The sequence below is a fragment of the Vulpes vulpes genome, chromosome 4, assembly GCF_048418805.1.
Source record: "Vulpes vulpes isolate BD-2025 chromosome 4, VulVul3, whole genome shotgun sequence".
Lineage (NCBI taxonomy): Eukaryota > Metazoa > Chordata > Mammalia > Carnivora > Canidae > Vulpes > Vulpes vulpes.
Genome location: NC_132783.1, coordinates 95,078,090 through 95,095,666, shown reverse-complemented (window position 1 = coordinate 95,095,666; position 17,577 = coordinate 95,078,090). Strand labels below are relative to the sequence as shown.

Genomic DNA, 17,577 nt, shown 5'->3' with positions numbered 1-17,577 from the left:
CTAGTTACTTGGAGATAAACCCAGAATTCAAATCTTTTAATTCCAAAGCACATTCATTTTGCTCTGCCATTCCAAAAGGAGCTCATTATCCTCACCCTACAAGATGACATGAAAGTTAGAGATAATGTATGTATTCTGCTAGTACCAAAAAGGGCAACTATTAAAGATAAGCTTTCATTCATTCAGCAAATATTTATTGAGTACCTATTTTGTGCCAGGCCCTGTTTGGGGCACTAGGACTAGAGTAAGATCCAAGACCAGTAGTGTTCCCTGATTTTTTGGATCCCCGTCTAATGATAGAAGCAGATCCTAAGCAAATTCATAAACAAATAAGATAATAACAGGTGTTGCTAGATGCCCAGAGAGTGGGATAAGAGTGACAGGAGAGCTACTTTTGACTTAGTATGAGGCGGGAAATGGTCAGTCTGTACTATCCAGGTCATATAGGGCCCTGTAAGCAGAATAAATGGCTTGGTAGAGTGTAGATATGGGCTGCCGTCCGGAATCAACCACAATTTTAAAAAGCATACTGGGGGGATGCCTGGGTGGCTCAGTGGTTGAGCATCTGCCTTCAATTCAGGGCATGATCCCAGGGTCCTAGAATCAAGTCTTGCATCAGGCCCCCTGCAGGGAGCCTGCTTCTGCCTCTGCCTAATGTCTCTGCCTCTCTCTGTGTCTCTCATGAATGAACAAATAAAATCTTTTAAGTAAATAAATAAAAAGCTTACTGGGAGGAAACATTTTGAAAAATAAAAAAAAGCTTACTGGAGGCAGATGACTTACACTTTCTGAACTTTAGTTTCCTCATATATAAAAGGGGTGCTATCTCCTTGTAGAGTTGCCTTGAAGATGAATATGATGCTGGAAGCAAAGCACCCATCATTGTGCCTAGCATGCAGTGGCCCTCAGTAAACGAGAGCTGCCCTCCTTATTACTCTTAAGGCCCGGGAAGAGCTGTACTATCCTTAGAATAAACTACCTGGAGCACCTTCACAACCACCATAAACTGATCCTGTGCATTTATTCCTTCTCAAATTACAGGTCACCAAAAACAGTGGCATCACCCCTGGGCCAGATTCCAATGCAAAGGCAGCCCATTGAGAAAGACTCAGCCACCTTGGAAGACTAGAGATGTTTCTGTCCAGCACCCCAGGTTGAACCAGCCATGAGCCAGCTTCCCATTACCATGGTCAGCTCTTGGCTCCCTCTTCCTCGTTTCTTATACCTGGAGAACACATAGACCTAAGGCAGGAGTGGGCCACAGATAGCCTCTGATTGGTCCAGGCAAATACACCCCTGCTCTTCCCTTTTTGAATGGACCCTGTAGGTCAGGACAAGGGAAGGGGGTGGATCTTGAGAGGACTCGGGGCCTCACAAGATAGTAGTTTGGAGGCCTTTCCCCTTCCCCAGTCCCCTGGGGCCATATGTCATGAGCCCCAGGCCTGTCTGTCATCTGCAGGTCAATTTTGAACCAGTCTCTGCAGCTAAAGAACTGAGCTCTCCCTGGGCTCTAGGCAGCTCCAGTAAAACCTGGAGCTTTCACACCAGACCTCGGCCTAGGTGGCAAAGGGTAGATGGAAGTGGCTACCCCATGGAAGTTTGGAGCTAATATGACACTCCGTCTTCCCCCCAAAAGTACAGGCTTTCCTGAACCTGGGACCAGATACTGGCCAGTTATACAGCTGTCTGCCCACTGTGAAGTTTCCTCCTGGAGCAATGACACAGTCCTGGCAGAGCAGTGCTGTCCTTCTTGCCCCTTCTCCACAGTTCCTGAATGGTGCTAAGGATCTGCAGCAACTGGGGAAAAGCTAGAGCTGGAGGAGGATTCAGTACCCTGTGGGCTCACAGAAAGCTTCAGGGGGGGGCCTTTCCCCTCCTCCATCAGAGAGGTGCTCTGACCCAGGGTCATGTGGGAAAGTCCCCACATGGAAGTTCCTTTGATGGCTCTGTGCCCTTAAAGGCAAATTGCCTCATGCCAGCCAGCTCAAAGGTTCATTGCTGCTCCTTGGCTGTACTAGCCCTCTCCTCCTTATGCAGCAAATCACCTGCCCAGGTTGCTGTGGTGCTAGCCCTCTCCCATCATCCACCAGGAGATTCCTGGGTACCAGGGAACAGAATAGGACCCCCAGGAAAAGAAAGGAGAGCTGGTACAGATTTCTGCAATGAGGAAAAAGATGTTCCCCAGGCCCCAAACTTAGACTTTTCCAACTCTGCTGTGTTTTTATGGCCTGGGACTTCACTGGGAGTGGGTTTTTCCTTGTAGCTTTTAAGCAGCAATTCCAAGAAATGATAACCATTGTAGGCCCCTAGCTGCTCTCGTGGCTTCTTCCCCCCATTGCCTATCCCTTTGCCTGTGAAATGCCTTTACATATTGTGTGTGTGTGTGTGTGTGTGTGTGTACACGCACGCACGCGTGTTTATGCTCTGTCTCTTGGTCTAAATAAAGAATTTATCCATGAGCCAGACTGCAACCTTGACAGACCTGAGATTTGGTGCCATAATGCCATTGGATCTAATATGTGTGTCTTGACCCCTTACCCTCACCCCTCTCAGATTCCTGGGGCTTTAAATAGTGATCTTAAGAGGTAGAACAGAGATAAACATCTGAATTGCTTGGCAGCCTTGTGGAAGCCTTCCCAGGCTTAGTACAACCTCATCCACTTATCTGCCTCCCCCTGTAGAGGGTCTCATGGAAGTCTTTAAGGGGTTTAAGCCGAGAATCTACTTTCTTTGAGAAGATCATTCTGGCTGGCTGTTAAGTGGAAAAGTGATGCAGGGAGAAGAACAAGAGACCAACAAGAAAGCCAAAATGGAGGCTATGTCCAATATGGCTCTCTCTAGGCTAATCCCTTCAGAACTGAGCCTTAACCTCTTTCATCTCCACTTCTCTAATGTGGAGTGGTGTGTCCTGAACTATTTGTTGAATGAATGCACAAATGCATGAATGAGGGTATAGGTAAGAAAGATGGCCTTTTCCTACACAGCTCTTACTCAGAACTAGGTTTGTTCCATCAACTTTTGGCATAGAGATTCTTACAGGAAGCTTTTCTATGACCCAGAAATGAGCTAGGGAAGTGTGATGGCCTCAGGAGCCCTCTGTCTAACATTTGTTTCAGATAGCCAGATCTGAGGAGGGTACCCAGGCAGCCTCAGCCCCCATTCTTCACTCAGCAAATTGTTCCTGAGCACATGCTTTTGATCAGCTGGGAAAGGCCCCACATAGCCCCCATGGTGGGTTCTCAGCTCCCAGCATCCAAAGCCTAGACTGTCTCAGCAATTTCCCTGGAGTCCTTCTACCTTATCCAGGATGTCAGAATCAGCCTCATCTATCAGGCCAGGAAATGAAGGGGAAAAGGGTGGGTAGGCTGCCAGATAATGAGCCCCTAGCCCATAAGACTTCTTAGTCTAGATTCAGGAATCTCTGCTAGCTGTGTGCCCAGCTCTGTTGGCAAGAGGGTACAGGAATGAATACTTTCTTGCCCTTGGGAAGAAATACTATAAAGATTATTATGGCAATAGAGGGTCATACAGGGTGCAGCGAGAATGCCCAGGATGCAGGCACTAACTCACCTAAGGGGATGAAAAAGCTGAATTTGATCTGCCTAACTGCCTTTTGAGCAAGGTAATGATATTCCATTTTATAGAAAAGACTCAAAGATGTATATAGTATTTTGCCCAAGGACCTGCCACCAAGAAGCAACAAAATGGAGAGTAGAATCCATTTCTCTAGATTTCTAGTCCAGAACCCTTTCCAAACAAGGATGAAAATACCTTCCCACAGGACCCCTGGGCCTGCCCCCACCCAACTTCTAGCAGGGCTGTGGTCTCATAGAGCAAGCAACCATAAAATAGACTGGACAAGGCTCAGTGGTTATTTTATCTTCCAAACTCCCCCTCATACTTCTCAATATTTTATCCAAGATTTCCAGTATATTAGACTCCAGTTATAACTGTAAGAAACTGAAATCAAAGTGATTAGGTAAAAAGGGAAATTTATTGATTCACCTAATGAAAAATTTCGATACAGGGATGGATAGATCCAGATTCTGACAGTATCTTCAGGAAGAATTTTTTTCTTTAAGATTTTATTTAATCACAAGAGACACAGAGAGTGAGGCAGAGACATAGAGGGAGAAGTAGGTGCCATGCAGGGAGCCCGATGCGGGACTCGATCCCGGGACTCAGGATCAAGCCCTGAGCCAAAAGCAGATGCTCAACCACTGAGCTACCCAGGTGTTCCTTCAGGAAGAATTTAGTCTTACTCAGCTTTCCTCTGTGTGGCCTCTTTCTCTCTCTGGAAGTTAGCAAGATGGCCACTGGCAGCTCCAGGCTTGTATCCAGGATAGATAGGCAACTATAGTACAGAAAGAACATCTTTACCTACTAGTTCCCCCAAAAAATTCTGGATTGATTCATTAGCTAGTTTGGCCCTATTCTGATTCCTAAACTAATGACTGCAACTAGGGGAAATGGTGTCCTGGTTTGGGGCCCTGGGAAAGAGTGAGCTCTACTTAAAACACGTTGACTGGAAGAAAAAAGAAGAAAGTGTGGGGCTCCTTCCAGGAGACTAAGGGAGAAGAATGGATGGGGATGGGCAAAAATAACTGCTTGTGTAAGCCGTATCCAGAAACTGTCTTTATTTGAAATACCGCTCTTTCCCTAACTTTCTGAGCTACATTTCATAATGTGCTCCAATTTTTCAAGTACAGTTTGATGAATCCTTACATATGTGTATACATCTGGGCAGTCACCCTCCAGATCAAGATACAGAACATTTCCAGCTCCTCAGAAGTTTCTCTCATTCCCCTTCCTAGTTACTATCTCCCAGAAGTAAACAGTTTTGACCTCTATCACCATAGACTAGTTTTGCTTGCTCTTGAGTTTTATAAAAATGGAATCACATCCTCTTTTGCTCAGTATTATGCCTGCGAGATTCATCCATGTTTTTGTGTGTCAGAAGTTCATTTTTGTTCATGCTGTGTAGTAGTACTCCATTGTATGGATATACCACAATCAAGCCATTCTGTTGATGGACAATTGGGTTATTTCAGTTTTGAACTATTATAAATAAAATTCTTTTGAAAATTTTTGCTTGTGTCATTTGGTGTGCACATGCACACATAGACCCGGGAGTGGCATTGCTGCGTTATAGAATAAATGTGTGTTTAGCTTGTCTAGATACTACTGAATGGTTTTCCACTGTGATTCTATCAACTCACCAACTTGCCAGCACTTGGTATTGTCAGTCTTTCTAATTTTGAACATTGTTGTGGCACATGGGAATTTGAGCCCAAGGGTTCATATCAACTTAATATCAGGGCCCCTCTTACTCTGAGCATCCCTGAGATCAGGTTTGAATTTCTCTAGCCTGGAATGGTCTCTCATGTCAGTGCCCAGGACCCACAATGCCCAATCCAACAGATAAACATCAGAGGGAACTCCTGCCCATGGCTCTGGTAGCTAAGGAAGGTCTCACAGAAGGAGAAGCATAAGCCCTGGAGAGGCAGTCTAGTGTAGCAGCAAAAACTCAGGCTCTGGAATTGGGCAGCCAGGGTTCAGATTTTAGCTCTGCAGGCCTGTGTAATCTCAGTGAGCTGACCTGTACCTAAAGGTGGAACATTAATATCTACCTTATAGGATTATTTGAGGAATTAATAGATAGATATGAACATTAAAGTATCTGACATATGATAGATACCATGTAAATGTTACTTATGTTATTGGCCTTAAGTAAGTTCTGGGTCTTCCTGGGGATGTGAGGCCACAGGCAAATGGCACAACGATTTATGAAATGCTGGAAACCTAATTCAATCTGATTGGGGTACGGCAGGGAGGGGGAGCATGCTGGCCAGAGGTGGTTCTTCCTTGGGCTCCAACAAGAAATCACCTTTCACTGCTAGGGAACCTCAGCTTATCCCAGGAACCTCAGAGACCTCAGGTTCTGCAGCCAATGACACCTAAGGAGAAGACAATGGAATCGTGTGTAAAGCTCTTAACCCAGAGCTGGATGAAAAGCAAGTTGGGATGTAATAACCCCTCAGTGCAGACACAGAGCTGTGTATGCTATAGAGCAGCCATGAAGCGTGTCATGGGGGACACTGGTCTAGAATTCAGTGCCTGGGGTATTGGTCTAAGCCCTGCCACCAACTTCATGTGACCCAGAGCTATCTTCTGTCAGGTGGAAGTTGGAAGAAATCACAGTTTGAGCCCAAGTCCTGAAGAGATTAATAGTGGATCGTTAAGAGTTCTTCCCAAAGCAGATAACAAAAAAAGCTCTTGGCTCACAGGGGTCCCTACCAGATGAGCTGTTCCCATCCCTAACCAGACCTTCCTTCTGTTTAGCTGCCATTGGTGTCAAATAGAAGAAAAACAGTTTCTCCCTCTGGCCATCTGTCCACCTAACAACCTCACCTACTCTGCCCTGTGCCCAGCCCACATTACGGAGAAGGCAAGCATGTCCCTGTTCTGGCACTCCCAGGCTCACTGTCCTCCGTAAAAACTGCTTCATCTGTCCATAGGCTCCAATACTCAGAAGAAACCTGAGGCGGTTCTGTAAATGCGTCAATCCTACAGCGCAATGACCCTGGTGGCTACTGGGTGGCGAACACTCCTTTTTTGCAAAGTACATCAGCCCTGAGACCTTACTATTTGATTAAAGACTGAAGAGAGTAGGATGACTTTTCCTGAGCCCCTGTATTTGATCTTTCATTTAGCCTTCAAGACAACTCAAAAAGGCTTGATTTCACAGTAGAAGCTCTGAGGCAAAATCTCAAAGAGCTTACACAGTCAAGAAGTAGCCATGGAGGGATTTGACCCCCATGTTTTCAAGTCTTTGTTAGCATGTCTGCTATCATTCTTGATACTTTGGAAGACTCTACTGCTATCTCCACCTCCCACCCTTCCTTCCCAGAAGATACTGTTTGAAGGCTGTAATTTAGTCACCTGCCTAGGAGGACACTTGATGGCCACCCTACTCATCAGCCTTTCTTTTACTCTTTTTCCCTTGGGTAACATCGCTCTTCCATTCTTACACCTGTAGTTCTGTAGTCCTGAGAGACTGACCCCACTCCCTGGGACCCAAGCCTGGGCAATTAGAATAAGTCTGAAGCTGTTAGTAGCCATCTTTGTCGACACATAAAAACAATCTGCATGGGGGCAGCCCGGGTGGCTCAGTGGGGGCAGCCCGGGTGGCTCAGTGGTTTAGCGCCACCTTCAGTCTAGGGTGTGATCCTGGAGACCTGGGCTCGAGTCCCATGTCGGGCTCCCTGCATGGAGCCTGCTTCTCCCTCTGCCTGTATCTGTGCCTCTCTCTCTCTCTCTCTCTCTCTCTGTCTCTCATGAATAAATAAATAAAATCTTTAAAAAAAAAAAAACAATCTGCATGAAAATTAAATCATCACAGAGGAAAACAGCTGAGAGTTGAGACATGACTGATGTCTAATGAGCACCTGGGTCTAATCAGGCCTGAAATCAATACTTTCAGGACTTTTAGTTGTGAGTCAATATTCTCTTTCCTTAAGGCAATTTAAGGTGGGTTTCTAACATGACCAGGAGTACTATCTAATACAAGTTCCAGCTTCTCTTATCAACCCAGTGACCCCAAGAGGATCATTAACCCCTCAAGGCTAACTTGGCTGTCCTGTGCCCTCAGATGCCCTGCCCCCTCTAGCATTGCCCTTAATATACTATGTTCTCTCTCTCTCTGTCTCTCATGAATAAATAAAATCTTTAAAAAGGGGGGGCGGTGCTTGGGGGGTTCAGTACTTGCCTTTGGCTCAGGTGGTGATCCCAGGGTCCTGGGATTGAGTCCCACATCAGGCTCCCTACAGGGAGCCTGCTTCTCCCTTTGCCTTTGTCTCTGCCTCTCTGAGTGTCTCTCATGAATAAATAAATAAAATCTTAAACAAACAATATTCTATGTTATGATCTGTTCAACTCCCTGTCTCCACTTTTAGACTAGAAACACTTTGAGGGCAGTAAGTGGGTCTTATCATAGTGAGTCTCTGGTGCCCAGTAGAGGACTGTAATTGCTTTACTAACTGCTTAGTGATTGAGTCAATTAATGGATAAGTTAAAAGTGGGTTAAAAGTGAGTAGAGACCATTGCTAGGATTTCACAGAAAGACTTTTTCAAGGAGCTGAGACACCAGTGGTTATCAGGGTCAAAGGACCCAGGCTGGGAGGAGAGTAAGTTCAAGGACCTAGAAGAGAGTGTCTGTGAAGTACAGTAAATTGTTTCAGTAATGTCCTCTCCTGAATCTTTGCCTCCCTGCATCTGTATGCTTTTGTGATGTGGCTTTGTCACTCAGGCCTTCAAGATGGAGAACCTGAGCTGGCCTCGACACTTGCTCTGATCAGTGATGTAACACTGCAAACTTCCAAGGCTAGAACTTAGGCCTTGCAGCTTCCACTCCTACCACTGTAAAAGGAAGTCTGGGCTGGACCAAGTAGAGATGAGAGACCATGTGGAGAGAGGCCATCAGCCAGCTCCACGCATGTGTAGGAGGCTATCTTAGACCATCTAGCACAAGGGAGCCACAAGCATAAGCAACCTCTGAAGAGACCATCAGAAGAACTGCCAAGCTGAGCCCACCTAATCCACAGAATTGTGAGGAATGCTAAATGTTTTAAATCACCATGTGTGGGAATGGTTTATTATGTAGAAAGGCTTCCAGAATCATACCTTGTTTGGGCCCCCTGGTATCTACTTACCTTTCTACTTTCTTTATTTTTTTAAGATTTTATTTATTTATTCATGAGAGACACAGAAAGAGAGAGAGAGAAAGAGAGAGGGAAAGGGCTCCCTGCATGGAGCCTGACATGGGACTCAATCCAGGGTCTCCGGGATCACGGCCTGGACTGAAGGTGGCGCTAAACCGCTGAGCCACCTGGGCTGCCCACCTTTCTACTTTCTTGAGGAACCCTACCCTCAGCTGATGTGGTCTGGGTCAAGATGACCTCCACCCACCTGGCTTTTGCTGAACAATTGGGAAAGAGTTGCCAAATGGGAAGGCTTTGAGCCTAGAGCTGTTGGTAGCCTTCTTTGTCACCTCTTGGGGAGCACCTGCCAGAGAGTGGAGGGAAGAAAGCAAAAGAGGGAATGAATCTTGGTTGGACTGTTCCTGAACCCTGATCTACCCCTGGACTTTAAAATTACATAAGCTAATAAATTCACTATTTTGCTTAAGCCCATTTGAGTTGGGATATCTGTTACTTGCATCTGAATGAAAATATTGAAGAGTCAGGAAATTTTTTTTTAAAGACTTTATTTATTCATGAGAGACACAGACAGAGAAAGGCAGAGACACCAGCAGAGAGAAGCAGGCTCCATACAGGGAGCCCGATGTGGGACTCGATCCCCTGACTACAGGATCACGCCCTGAGTCAAAGGCAGACACTCAACCGCTCAGCCACCCAGGTGTCCCAAGAGTCAGAAAATCTGATAGAGGTTGAGCAGTGTGACAGAGGGCTGTTAGGACAGGACACAGGTCCCTAGAGAGTGTGGAAACAGGAATGTATTTTTCCTCAGCCCTTACTGTATGCCAGAACCCTGGAATGAGACACAATTTCATGTCCTAGAAGAACTCATTCCAATTGTGATAAAATGCTGTAAAGGAAAATGCCAGTGTAGCCAGAGCATAGGACTGAGCCTAGGCTGGGAGCAGGGCGGGAAAGGTCTCTCTGAGGAAGTGACATGCAAGCTGAGACTTGAAGGCTGAATAGGAATTAGCCCATGGATAAGCAGGGATACCTGGGGGAGAGGATGGTCCTGGTAGAGAGAAAGCATGTGCCAAGGCCCTGAGGCAAGATGATGCTTATCACTTTGAAAGAAAGAGTTTATGTCACCAGATAAAGAAAGAGACTGGCAGGAGCTAGGTCCCTCAGGGTGTATCAAGATTTTCAGCTAAAAGCAGTAGAAACAGGGCAGCCTGGGTGGCTGTGGCTCAGCGGTTTAGCGTCGCCTTCAGCCCAGGGCCTGACCCAGAATAGAGTCCCACGTCGGGCTCCCTGCATGGAGCCTGCTTCTCCCTCTGCCTGTGCCTCTCTCTCTCTCTCTCTCTCATGAATAAATAAATAAAATCTTTAAAAAAAAAAAAAAAAAAGCAGTAGAAACAAACCCCAGCCAGTTTAAATTCACAGAACTACCAAGAGCATTAAAGAACTAGGCTGGGGGATGGAATATTCTCAGTAGCCAAGTTCAGGGGCACATGCCCTCCACAGGAACCAGGGAGAAGTTGGCTCCACCCAAATCCCAATAGACTGGGAGTAGGGGATTGCCAGGATCTCACGGAAAATGGAAGAGCTGTTTTCAGAGAGAGGAAAAGTGTTTAGATGTCCAATTCAAGGTGGTCAGGAAGGTTCTCAGAGAAGAGGGAGTGCTTGAGAGGAGTCCAGAAAGCTGAATGGCAGGCATCTGGTGCGATGGCAGGAGGGAAGGGATGGGGGAAGGCAGGCCAAAGGAAGGACACTCCCAGCAATAAGAACAGCAAGTGCAAAGACACCAAGGTGTGTGAGCCAACCAGCTGCTTTCAGGAGGGCCTGCCTGCAGCTCAGCGCAGCTGGAACACAGAACACGTATCTCTGGGGAGAGGGGAGACCCTGGGACAGGAGAGAGCAGTAGAGATTAGTCTCGAAGAGCCATGAGTGCTAGGCTGAGGAGCTAAGGATGCCAGTGGCGGGGAGGGAGAGAGCAGTTAAAGCTGAAGAGTGAGTTAGTTAAATCTGTGCTTTATAACTTTTTAAAAAGATTTTATGTATATATTTGAGAGAGAGAGCACAAGCCAGAGCAAGATGGAGAGAGAATCTGAACCCCATGTGGGGCCTCATCCAACAACCTCGAGATCATGACTGAGCCAAACCCAAAAGAGTTGGAGGCCTAACTGACTGAGCCATCCAGGTGCCCCTAAATCTGTTTTAAAGAAGTCATGCGGGGATCCCTGGGTGGCTCAGCAGTTTTGCGCCTGCCTTTGGCCCAGGGCGCAATCCTGGAGTCCCGGGATCGATCCCACGTCAGGGCTCCCCCTGCGTGGAGCCTGCTTCTCCCTCTGCCTGTGTCTCTGCCTCTCTCTCTCTCTCTCTCTCTCTCTATCATAAATAAATAAAAATGAATTTAAAAAAAAAAAAAAGAAGAAGTCATGGAGGGCAGCCCCGGTGGCTCAGCGGTTTAGTGCCACCTTCAGCCCAGGGCGTGATCCTGGAGACCCAGGATTGAGTCCCACGTCAGGCTCCATGCAGGGAGCCTGCTTCTCCCTCTGCCTGTGTCTCTGCCTCTCTCTGTGTGTGTCTGTCATGAATAAATAAATAAAATCTTAAAAAAAAAAGAAGTCATTTTAGGGGTGCCTGGGTGGCTCAATGGGCTAAGCCTCCAACACCTGACTTCAGCTCAGGTCATGATCTCAGGCTCATGAGGCTCTGTACTCAGCAGGGAGTACGATAGAAATTATTTTTCTCCCTCTGCCTCTGCCCCTCACCCTGCACTTGCGCTCTCTCTCACTCTCTCTCTAATAAATAAACAAATATTAAAAAAAAAAAAGAAAAAAGAAAAAAAAGAAGTCATTTTGGTGGGACACCTGAGTGGCTCAGTCAGTGGAACATGCAAATCTTGATCTGGGAATTGTGAGTTTGAGCCCCACATTGAGGGTAGAGTTTATTTTAAAATAAATAAATAAATAAATAAATAAATAAATAAATAAATAAATAAAATAATAATAGCGATGCCTGGGTGACTCAGCGGTTGAGTGTCTGCCTTCAGCTCAGGGCGTGATCCCAGAGTTCAGGATCCAGTCCTGCATTGGGCTCCCTGCATGGAGCCTGCTTCTCCCTTTGTCTATGTCTCCCTCTCTCTCTGTTATTATTCTCATGAATAAATAAATAAAATCTTTAATAAAAATAATAAAGAAGTTGTTTTGGCACTGAAGAGAAGATTGATGACGCAGAGCCTGCTTAATGCTCAGTCACCTGTTCTTTCTAGTAGAACTTCCTGACCTCCATTGCAGTTAGGGGTGGCAATGTATCACAGTCTTGCCAAAGAGATAAAATTAGAAGTTGCTGGATACAGATTCAACTCTTTTGTGGCTTCTTTCTTCCTCCTGCCTGAGCACAAATGTAATGACAGGAGCTGAAGCCACCATCTTGTAACCATTAGGATAAAGTATAGAGAATTAAAAAGATCGCAACCCTGATTTCAGACCCACCTTCACCTATCTCCAGATTTGGAACTAATAAGTGATGAATTAACCTGTTTTGTTAAAGCCCCTGCCATTTAGGTTTTCTGGTTTTTCTGTGCCCAAAATCCTATATGGTCCAGGTGGCCATCAGGCAAGGTAGAGAAGCCTCCACTGAGGCTTCTTTCCTGATTCAGACTACCAGCCCCATAACCCTTCCTGCCCAGCTTTGCCACTTCGCAGCTGTCCTGGCCCCCTCTCTCTTCCAAAAATATATGTGTGCCAAGCCCCAGTAGGTGTGAGGTTTGTAGGCCCAAGTCTAAAGAGGGCTGAGTGTGGCAAACCCTGAAAGCCTCCCAAGACATGGGCCCACAGGGTCTGAGACCAGTGGACAAGAGGGCCAAGGGTGCTGCTGAGACTCTGGGAAGCACCAGGACTATCCCAGCAAGAGCCTTGGATTCCTTCTAGCCCATTCCCCTCCATCTGGCTTAGTCCAAGGGGCCATCCTGAGAGCTCTCTAGGCTGCCAACATTAGCACCAGGCTCCCTAACTCTACCACAATGCCCTGGCTGCCTGCAATTCATGACTTTGTTGTTCTCAAGTAGAAATTGGACTTAAATGTGCCCAACTGGTGGGGAATGAGGAAATATAAGGGCTGGAAAAAGGGTGACTCTAACAGTCCCTCTTTCTTGGTCACAAAAGTGTGTTACCCATACATTTGAGTAGATCCTACCTAGACCCAAAGCTGCTATTATTAATATTGGCCACTTTTTTTTTTAAGATTTCATTTATTTATTCATGAGAGACACACAGAGAGGCAGAGACACAGGCAGAGGGAGAAGCAGGCTCCATGCAGGGAGCCCGATGTGGGACTCGATCCTGAGACCATACGATCACACCCTGAGCCGAAGACAGACACTCAATTGCTTAGCCCCCCAGGTGTCCCTACTGGCCACTTTTTACTAAGCATGGGCTACGTGCCAGGCATTGGCCTGGGCTTTAATACATCATTATACTAGGTCCTCATAGAAAAGCTCTTATTGGGAATCCCTGGGTGGCTCGGCAGTTTAGCGCCTGCCTTCAGCCCAGGGCATGATCCTGGAGTCTCGGAATCAGGTCCCGCGTAAATGAAACTGAGGCTTAATGTTAAGCAACTTGTGGAAGGTCCCAAGTTTTCAGGATTCAAATCTACATCTGTCTGGCCATAACACCCAACCTTTCACCACTTAGTTGCTATCAGAGTCACCTCCATTTTGACAAGCCAAGCCAGACCTCCCTGGAGTCTGTGAGAGAAGCCAGGGTGAAAGGGGTTAGAAAAAAAATGATAATAACAATCATCAATTCTGAGTAGCAAGTGTATGATATTACCCTGTGTATTTTTTATTATATAATTTAAAACTTTCTCAAAATAAAAATCATTTTAAAGGAAAGAAATGAAGAAAAGAAGACAAGAAAGCACAGGACTGGCTCAGGGGACAGGGCTTGAGCCAGGCCTGGTCTGGAATGGGGCCTGAGCAGGGGCTCAGGGCAGCCCTTCGGCACAAGAGCCCCAGTGTTCCCTGGGCCCAGCTGTCATCCAAGAGCAACATGGTTGGCACCAGGCAACGTCTACCCCCCCGCCCAACTCTGCTCCGAAGCAGGTGGGGGGCAGGGCCTAGCCTCCTCAGGGAGTCCCTCCTGGCCCAGCCTTGCACTTCAGGAGCCCAGAATCTGCAAACCTCTGCCTAGGGCCTGGTACTTCATAGATGCCCCATCAGTACTAGCCAAACGGACAGGCAGAGCAGTGCCCAGCCCCAGCCACCTTCAGGTGAGTCTGCACCTTCCTGGGCTGAAGTTAAGGATGGGGGCAGAAACCAGGCTGATGCAATAGCATTGAAAATCCCAACTCTGTGCAGAGTCACCCTGAGCTTCCCCTCCTTTTCCCAGAAGATCAGGGTTCAAGGCTCAGTTCTGTTGTTCACTTGCTATGTCACTTTATTTTTTTTATTATTTTTAAAAGTAAGCTCTATGCCCCATGTGGGGCTTGAACTCATGACCTTGAGATGGAGAGTTACATGTTCTAACAACTGAGCTGCCCCACTACATGACTTTAGACGAGTCATTTCATCTACCCCAGCTTCTAGTTCCTTACCTGCAAAGTGGAGCTAAGGTTTCTAACCCCCATTTGGCTTGGGGGGAGGATCAAAGGATATAATGTATATATGACCCCTAGCTTAGCATGTCACTTGACAGATAGTGAGAACTCAGCCAAAGCAAGAGCTTCTTCGCTGCTTCCTGTTCTGTTGAAACCTAGTCCCATCTCCTAACTCATTCACTTCCTCCAACATCCCTGGGGATAAGGAAGCAGGAGTGTGCCTATTTTCTGGAGAGAGAAACCAAGGCAGAGGCAGACTAAAGGCAGGATCTTAGGATGGCAGGCCCTGCTAGGGGTGTGTCTGTGTGTGTGTGTGTGTGTGTGTGTGTGTGTGTAGTAATATTTGAAAGGTTTTGAGAGAGAGACTGCAAATGTAACAGGTGGAAAATTGTTACCAAGAGAGTGAGACCTGATCGGGAGACAGACCTGATGCCTCTCCCAGATTCCCTCAGCATGTCTCCTTCTGTGCTCTGTTTACTGATCTATTTCTCCCCACCACAATGTGAGCAACTCCTTGAAGGGGAGGGGCTGGGTCAGATTACCGATTTATCCCCGTGATTTAGAATAGTGCATACCATATAACTAACCTTTAACTGACACCTGGCAAATGAATGTGTGTAAGAATGAATTACATGAAAGAGCATCAGATACCACAGAGATCTGTGTGAGAGGTCGTGAGTGTGGGATGGGAGGCAGATCAGGGATGTGCAGACGAGGAGGTATAGGGTTGCCAGTCTAAGGGACTTGGGCATCTCAGGAGGCAGGGAGGTTGTGCAGCCAGGGCTATGAAAGCTTTTCCTTTTTCTTTGGCTCAGATAAACCTGAGAAGTGCCTGGAAGTTGAATGAAAGCTGTGGGCAGCCCGGGTGGCTCACGGTTTAGCGCCACCTTCAGCCCAGGGCCTGATCCTGGAGATCCAGGATCCAGTCCCACATCAGGCTCCCTGCATGGAGCCTGCTTCTCCCTCTGCCTGTGTCTCTGCCTCTGTGTGTGTGTGTGTGTGTGTGTGTGTGTGTCTCTCATGAATATAAATAAATAAATAAATAAATAAATAAATAAATAAATAAATAAAAGCTGTGTGGGGTCCTGCTCCTGTTGGCAGCTCACACCACCCCCTAACAACCACATTTACTAAAGGGAGCCAGCAGAGGACCAGAGGTGGGGAGCTGGATCTCTCCGGGAGTCCAGGAGGTCTGGTGAGGCCCCTCTGGGCAGGAGGCTTCCATTTGCTGGGCTCCCCCAGTGCCAGGAGCCTCAACTTTTCCAGGTGCTCCAAGCAAGGAAGGATCTGGAATGAGGAGAATCAGAACCAGCTGGTTTTAAGAGATATCCAATTATTTTCTGATTAATCTTTGGGAGGAAACCATTATTTTGTTTGAGAAGGAAAAAAACTCACTTTATTGGGCTTTTGGTTATGCAAAGGAAAAGCCTCTATCCCTTTGGGAGTAAGGGTGGAGAGAGCTAGACTCCTCCGCATAACAATGGGAAAGAAAGCTGCTTCCCCCAGGGCAAGGTCTCCACCAGCCAGAGGGACACCGGAGTTGAGTCTGAGATGCCACCTAAGGGGTTTCCTTTCTCCTCAAGAAGGCTTCCAAGGAGCAGAGAGCTTAGACATCAGACAAGGGTTCAACAGAGGTCAAAGGTCAGCTGCCCTCCTAGTTTGGCCACAGTCTAGTTTGCTCAAGGGTAGAGATGCTTGCAAGTAAGACAGACCAGAGCAAGGTGGGTCAGAACTATTTGAGGATACCTACTGTGTGCCAGGCGCTTGAGATACAATGCTGAAGTCTATAGGCAGTTCCTGCCTTCTATTTACACAACTGTTAGTTCTGGAATGTTCCATAAAGATGAAGAAATAACGAGTCCTAAATAACCAGAGTTAACATTACAAAGCAAGTGCTATACACCGGGCAGTGTTCTAAAGGCTTACACATGTCTACTTTTTGCAAAAGCTTCATGAGGAAAATACTATCATTATACTTACTTTACTGATGAGAAAAATGAATGCAGAGATGGACTAACCTGCCAGGGTTGCTCCAAATGTAATGGCATTGAGATTTAAGCCCTGAAATCTGTGCTCTGAATCACTTCACTTCTTGCTTCTTTCTCCATGCTCATAGGACAAAGGCATCTAAGAAGAACCTAGCAGGTCCAGAATGCTTCTCTGAAGAAGTGAGCTGACCATCAAGAATCAGATGGAACCAACCAGTCCTAAAGGGGAAAGATCATTCCAGGAAGAGGGAACCATATGTGTAAAGGCCAAGAGGGTAGAATGGGAGCAAGGAAGAATGAAGGATTTGTCTGGAGATGTGGACAGGGGCCAGGTCATGCCAAGAATCATTATGGGAAGCTAGTAGAAAGTTTTAAAGGAGTAGTAGATACATTCAGATTTGTATTTCCTTTTTTTTTCTTTTTTTAAGATTTTATTTTTAAGGGGCGCCTGGGTGGCTCAGTTGGTTAAGTGTCTGACTTGGCTTAGGTCATGATCTCAGCGCCTGGGATCCATCCGAGTATTGCTCCCTGCTCAGTGAGAAGTCTACTTGTTCCTCTCCTTTTGCCCTTCCCCCCTCAAATAAATAAAATCTTTAAAATTTTTATTTTATATTTTTTAAAGATTTTATTTATTTGAGACAGCACAAGCAGGTAGGAAGGTCAGAGGGAGAGGGAGAAACAGACTCCCTGCTAAGCAGGAAGCCCATCTTTGGGCTCTATCCCAGGACCTTCGGATCACACCTGAGCTGAAGGCAGACGCTTAACCAATTGAGCCACCCAGGCGCCCCAAAAGATTTTTTTAAGAGTTTATTTATTTGTTCATGAGAGACACAGAGAGAGCCAGAGCCAGGCAGAGGGAGAAGCAGGCTCCATGCAGGGAGCCCGATGTGGGACTCAATCCCGGGACCCCAGGATCACGCCCTGGGCAGAACGCAGGCGCTAAACCGCTGAGCCACCCAGTGATTCCCCAAAAGATTTTATTTTTAAGTAATCTCTACACCCAACGTGGGGTTCAAACTCACAACCCCCGGATCAAAAGTCACATGCCCCACTGACTGAGCCACTCCACTGACTGAACCAGCCAGCCAGGCCCCTCCAGATTTCAAATATCACTCTAAAGTTTGTGCAGAGAATGGATGGGAGTGGGTGGGAGCAGACGGGGGTCTCCTAGCCACTGTTTGGTGATTGCACAGAAAACAAGAGTAGCCAGGTTGGGCCAAAGTCTGCAGGGGCTAGCGGGTCAGGACTGCTGGGTGTTACCCTCTAAAAGGGGTGAAGAGCAGAGGTTGGCG

General features: G+C 46.7%; 1 protein-coding gene across 13 annotated transcripts in view; it reads left to right on the top strand.

Moving 5' to 3' along the window:
• Positions 1 to 16,556, top strand: part of ZNF346 (zinc finger protein 346) — an 82,441-nt gene extending 65,885 nt beyond the window's left edge. For 9 of the 13 annotated variants that reach the window (XR_012001164.1, XR_012001162.1, XM_026006534.2 and 6 more), the window contains one exon: positions 1,042 to 5,087. Coding sequence is in view for 6 of the 13 variants with exons in the window: in XM_026006534.2 (XP_025862319.1) it covers positions 1,042 to 1,129 (88 nt within the window). In the remaining 7 variants the exon portion in view is untranslated. Of the gene's footprint in view, positions 1 to 1,041; positions 5,088 to 16,413 lie in introns of those variants that run through there. The other 4 variants (XM_072756536.1, XM_072756535.1, XR_012001163.1 and 1 more) reach the window with 3 other exon arrangements.
• The last annotated feature ends 1,021 nt before the right edge of the window (positions 16,557 to 17,577 follow it).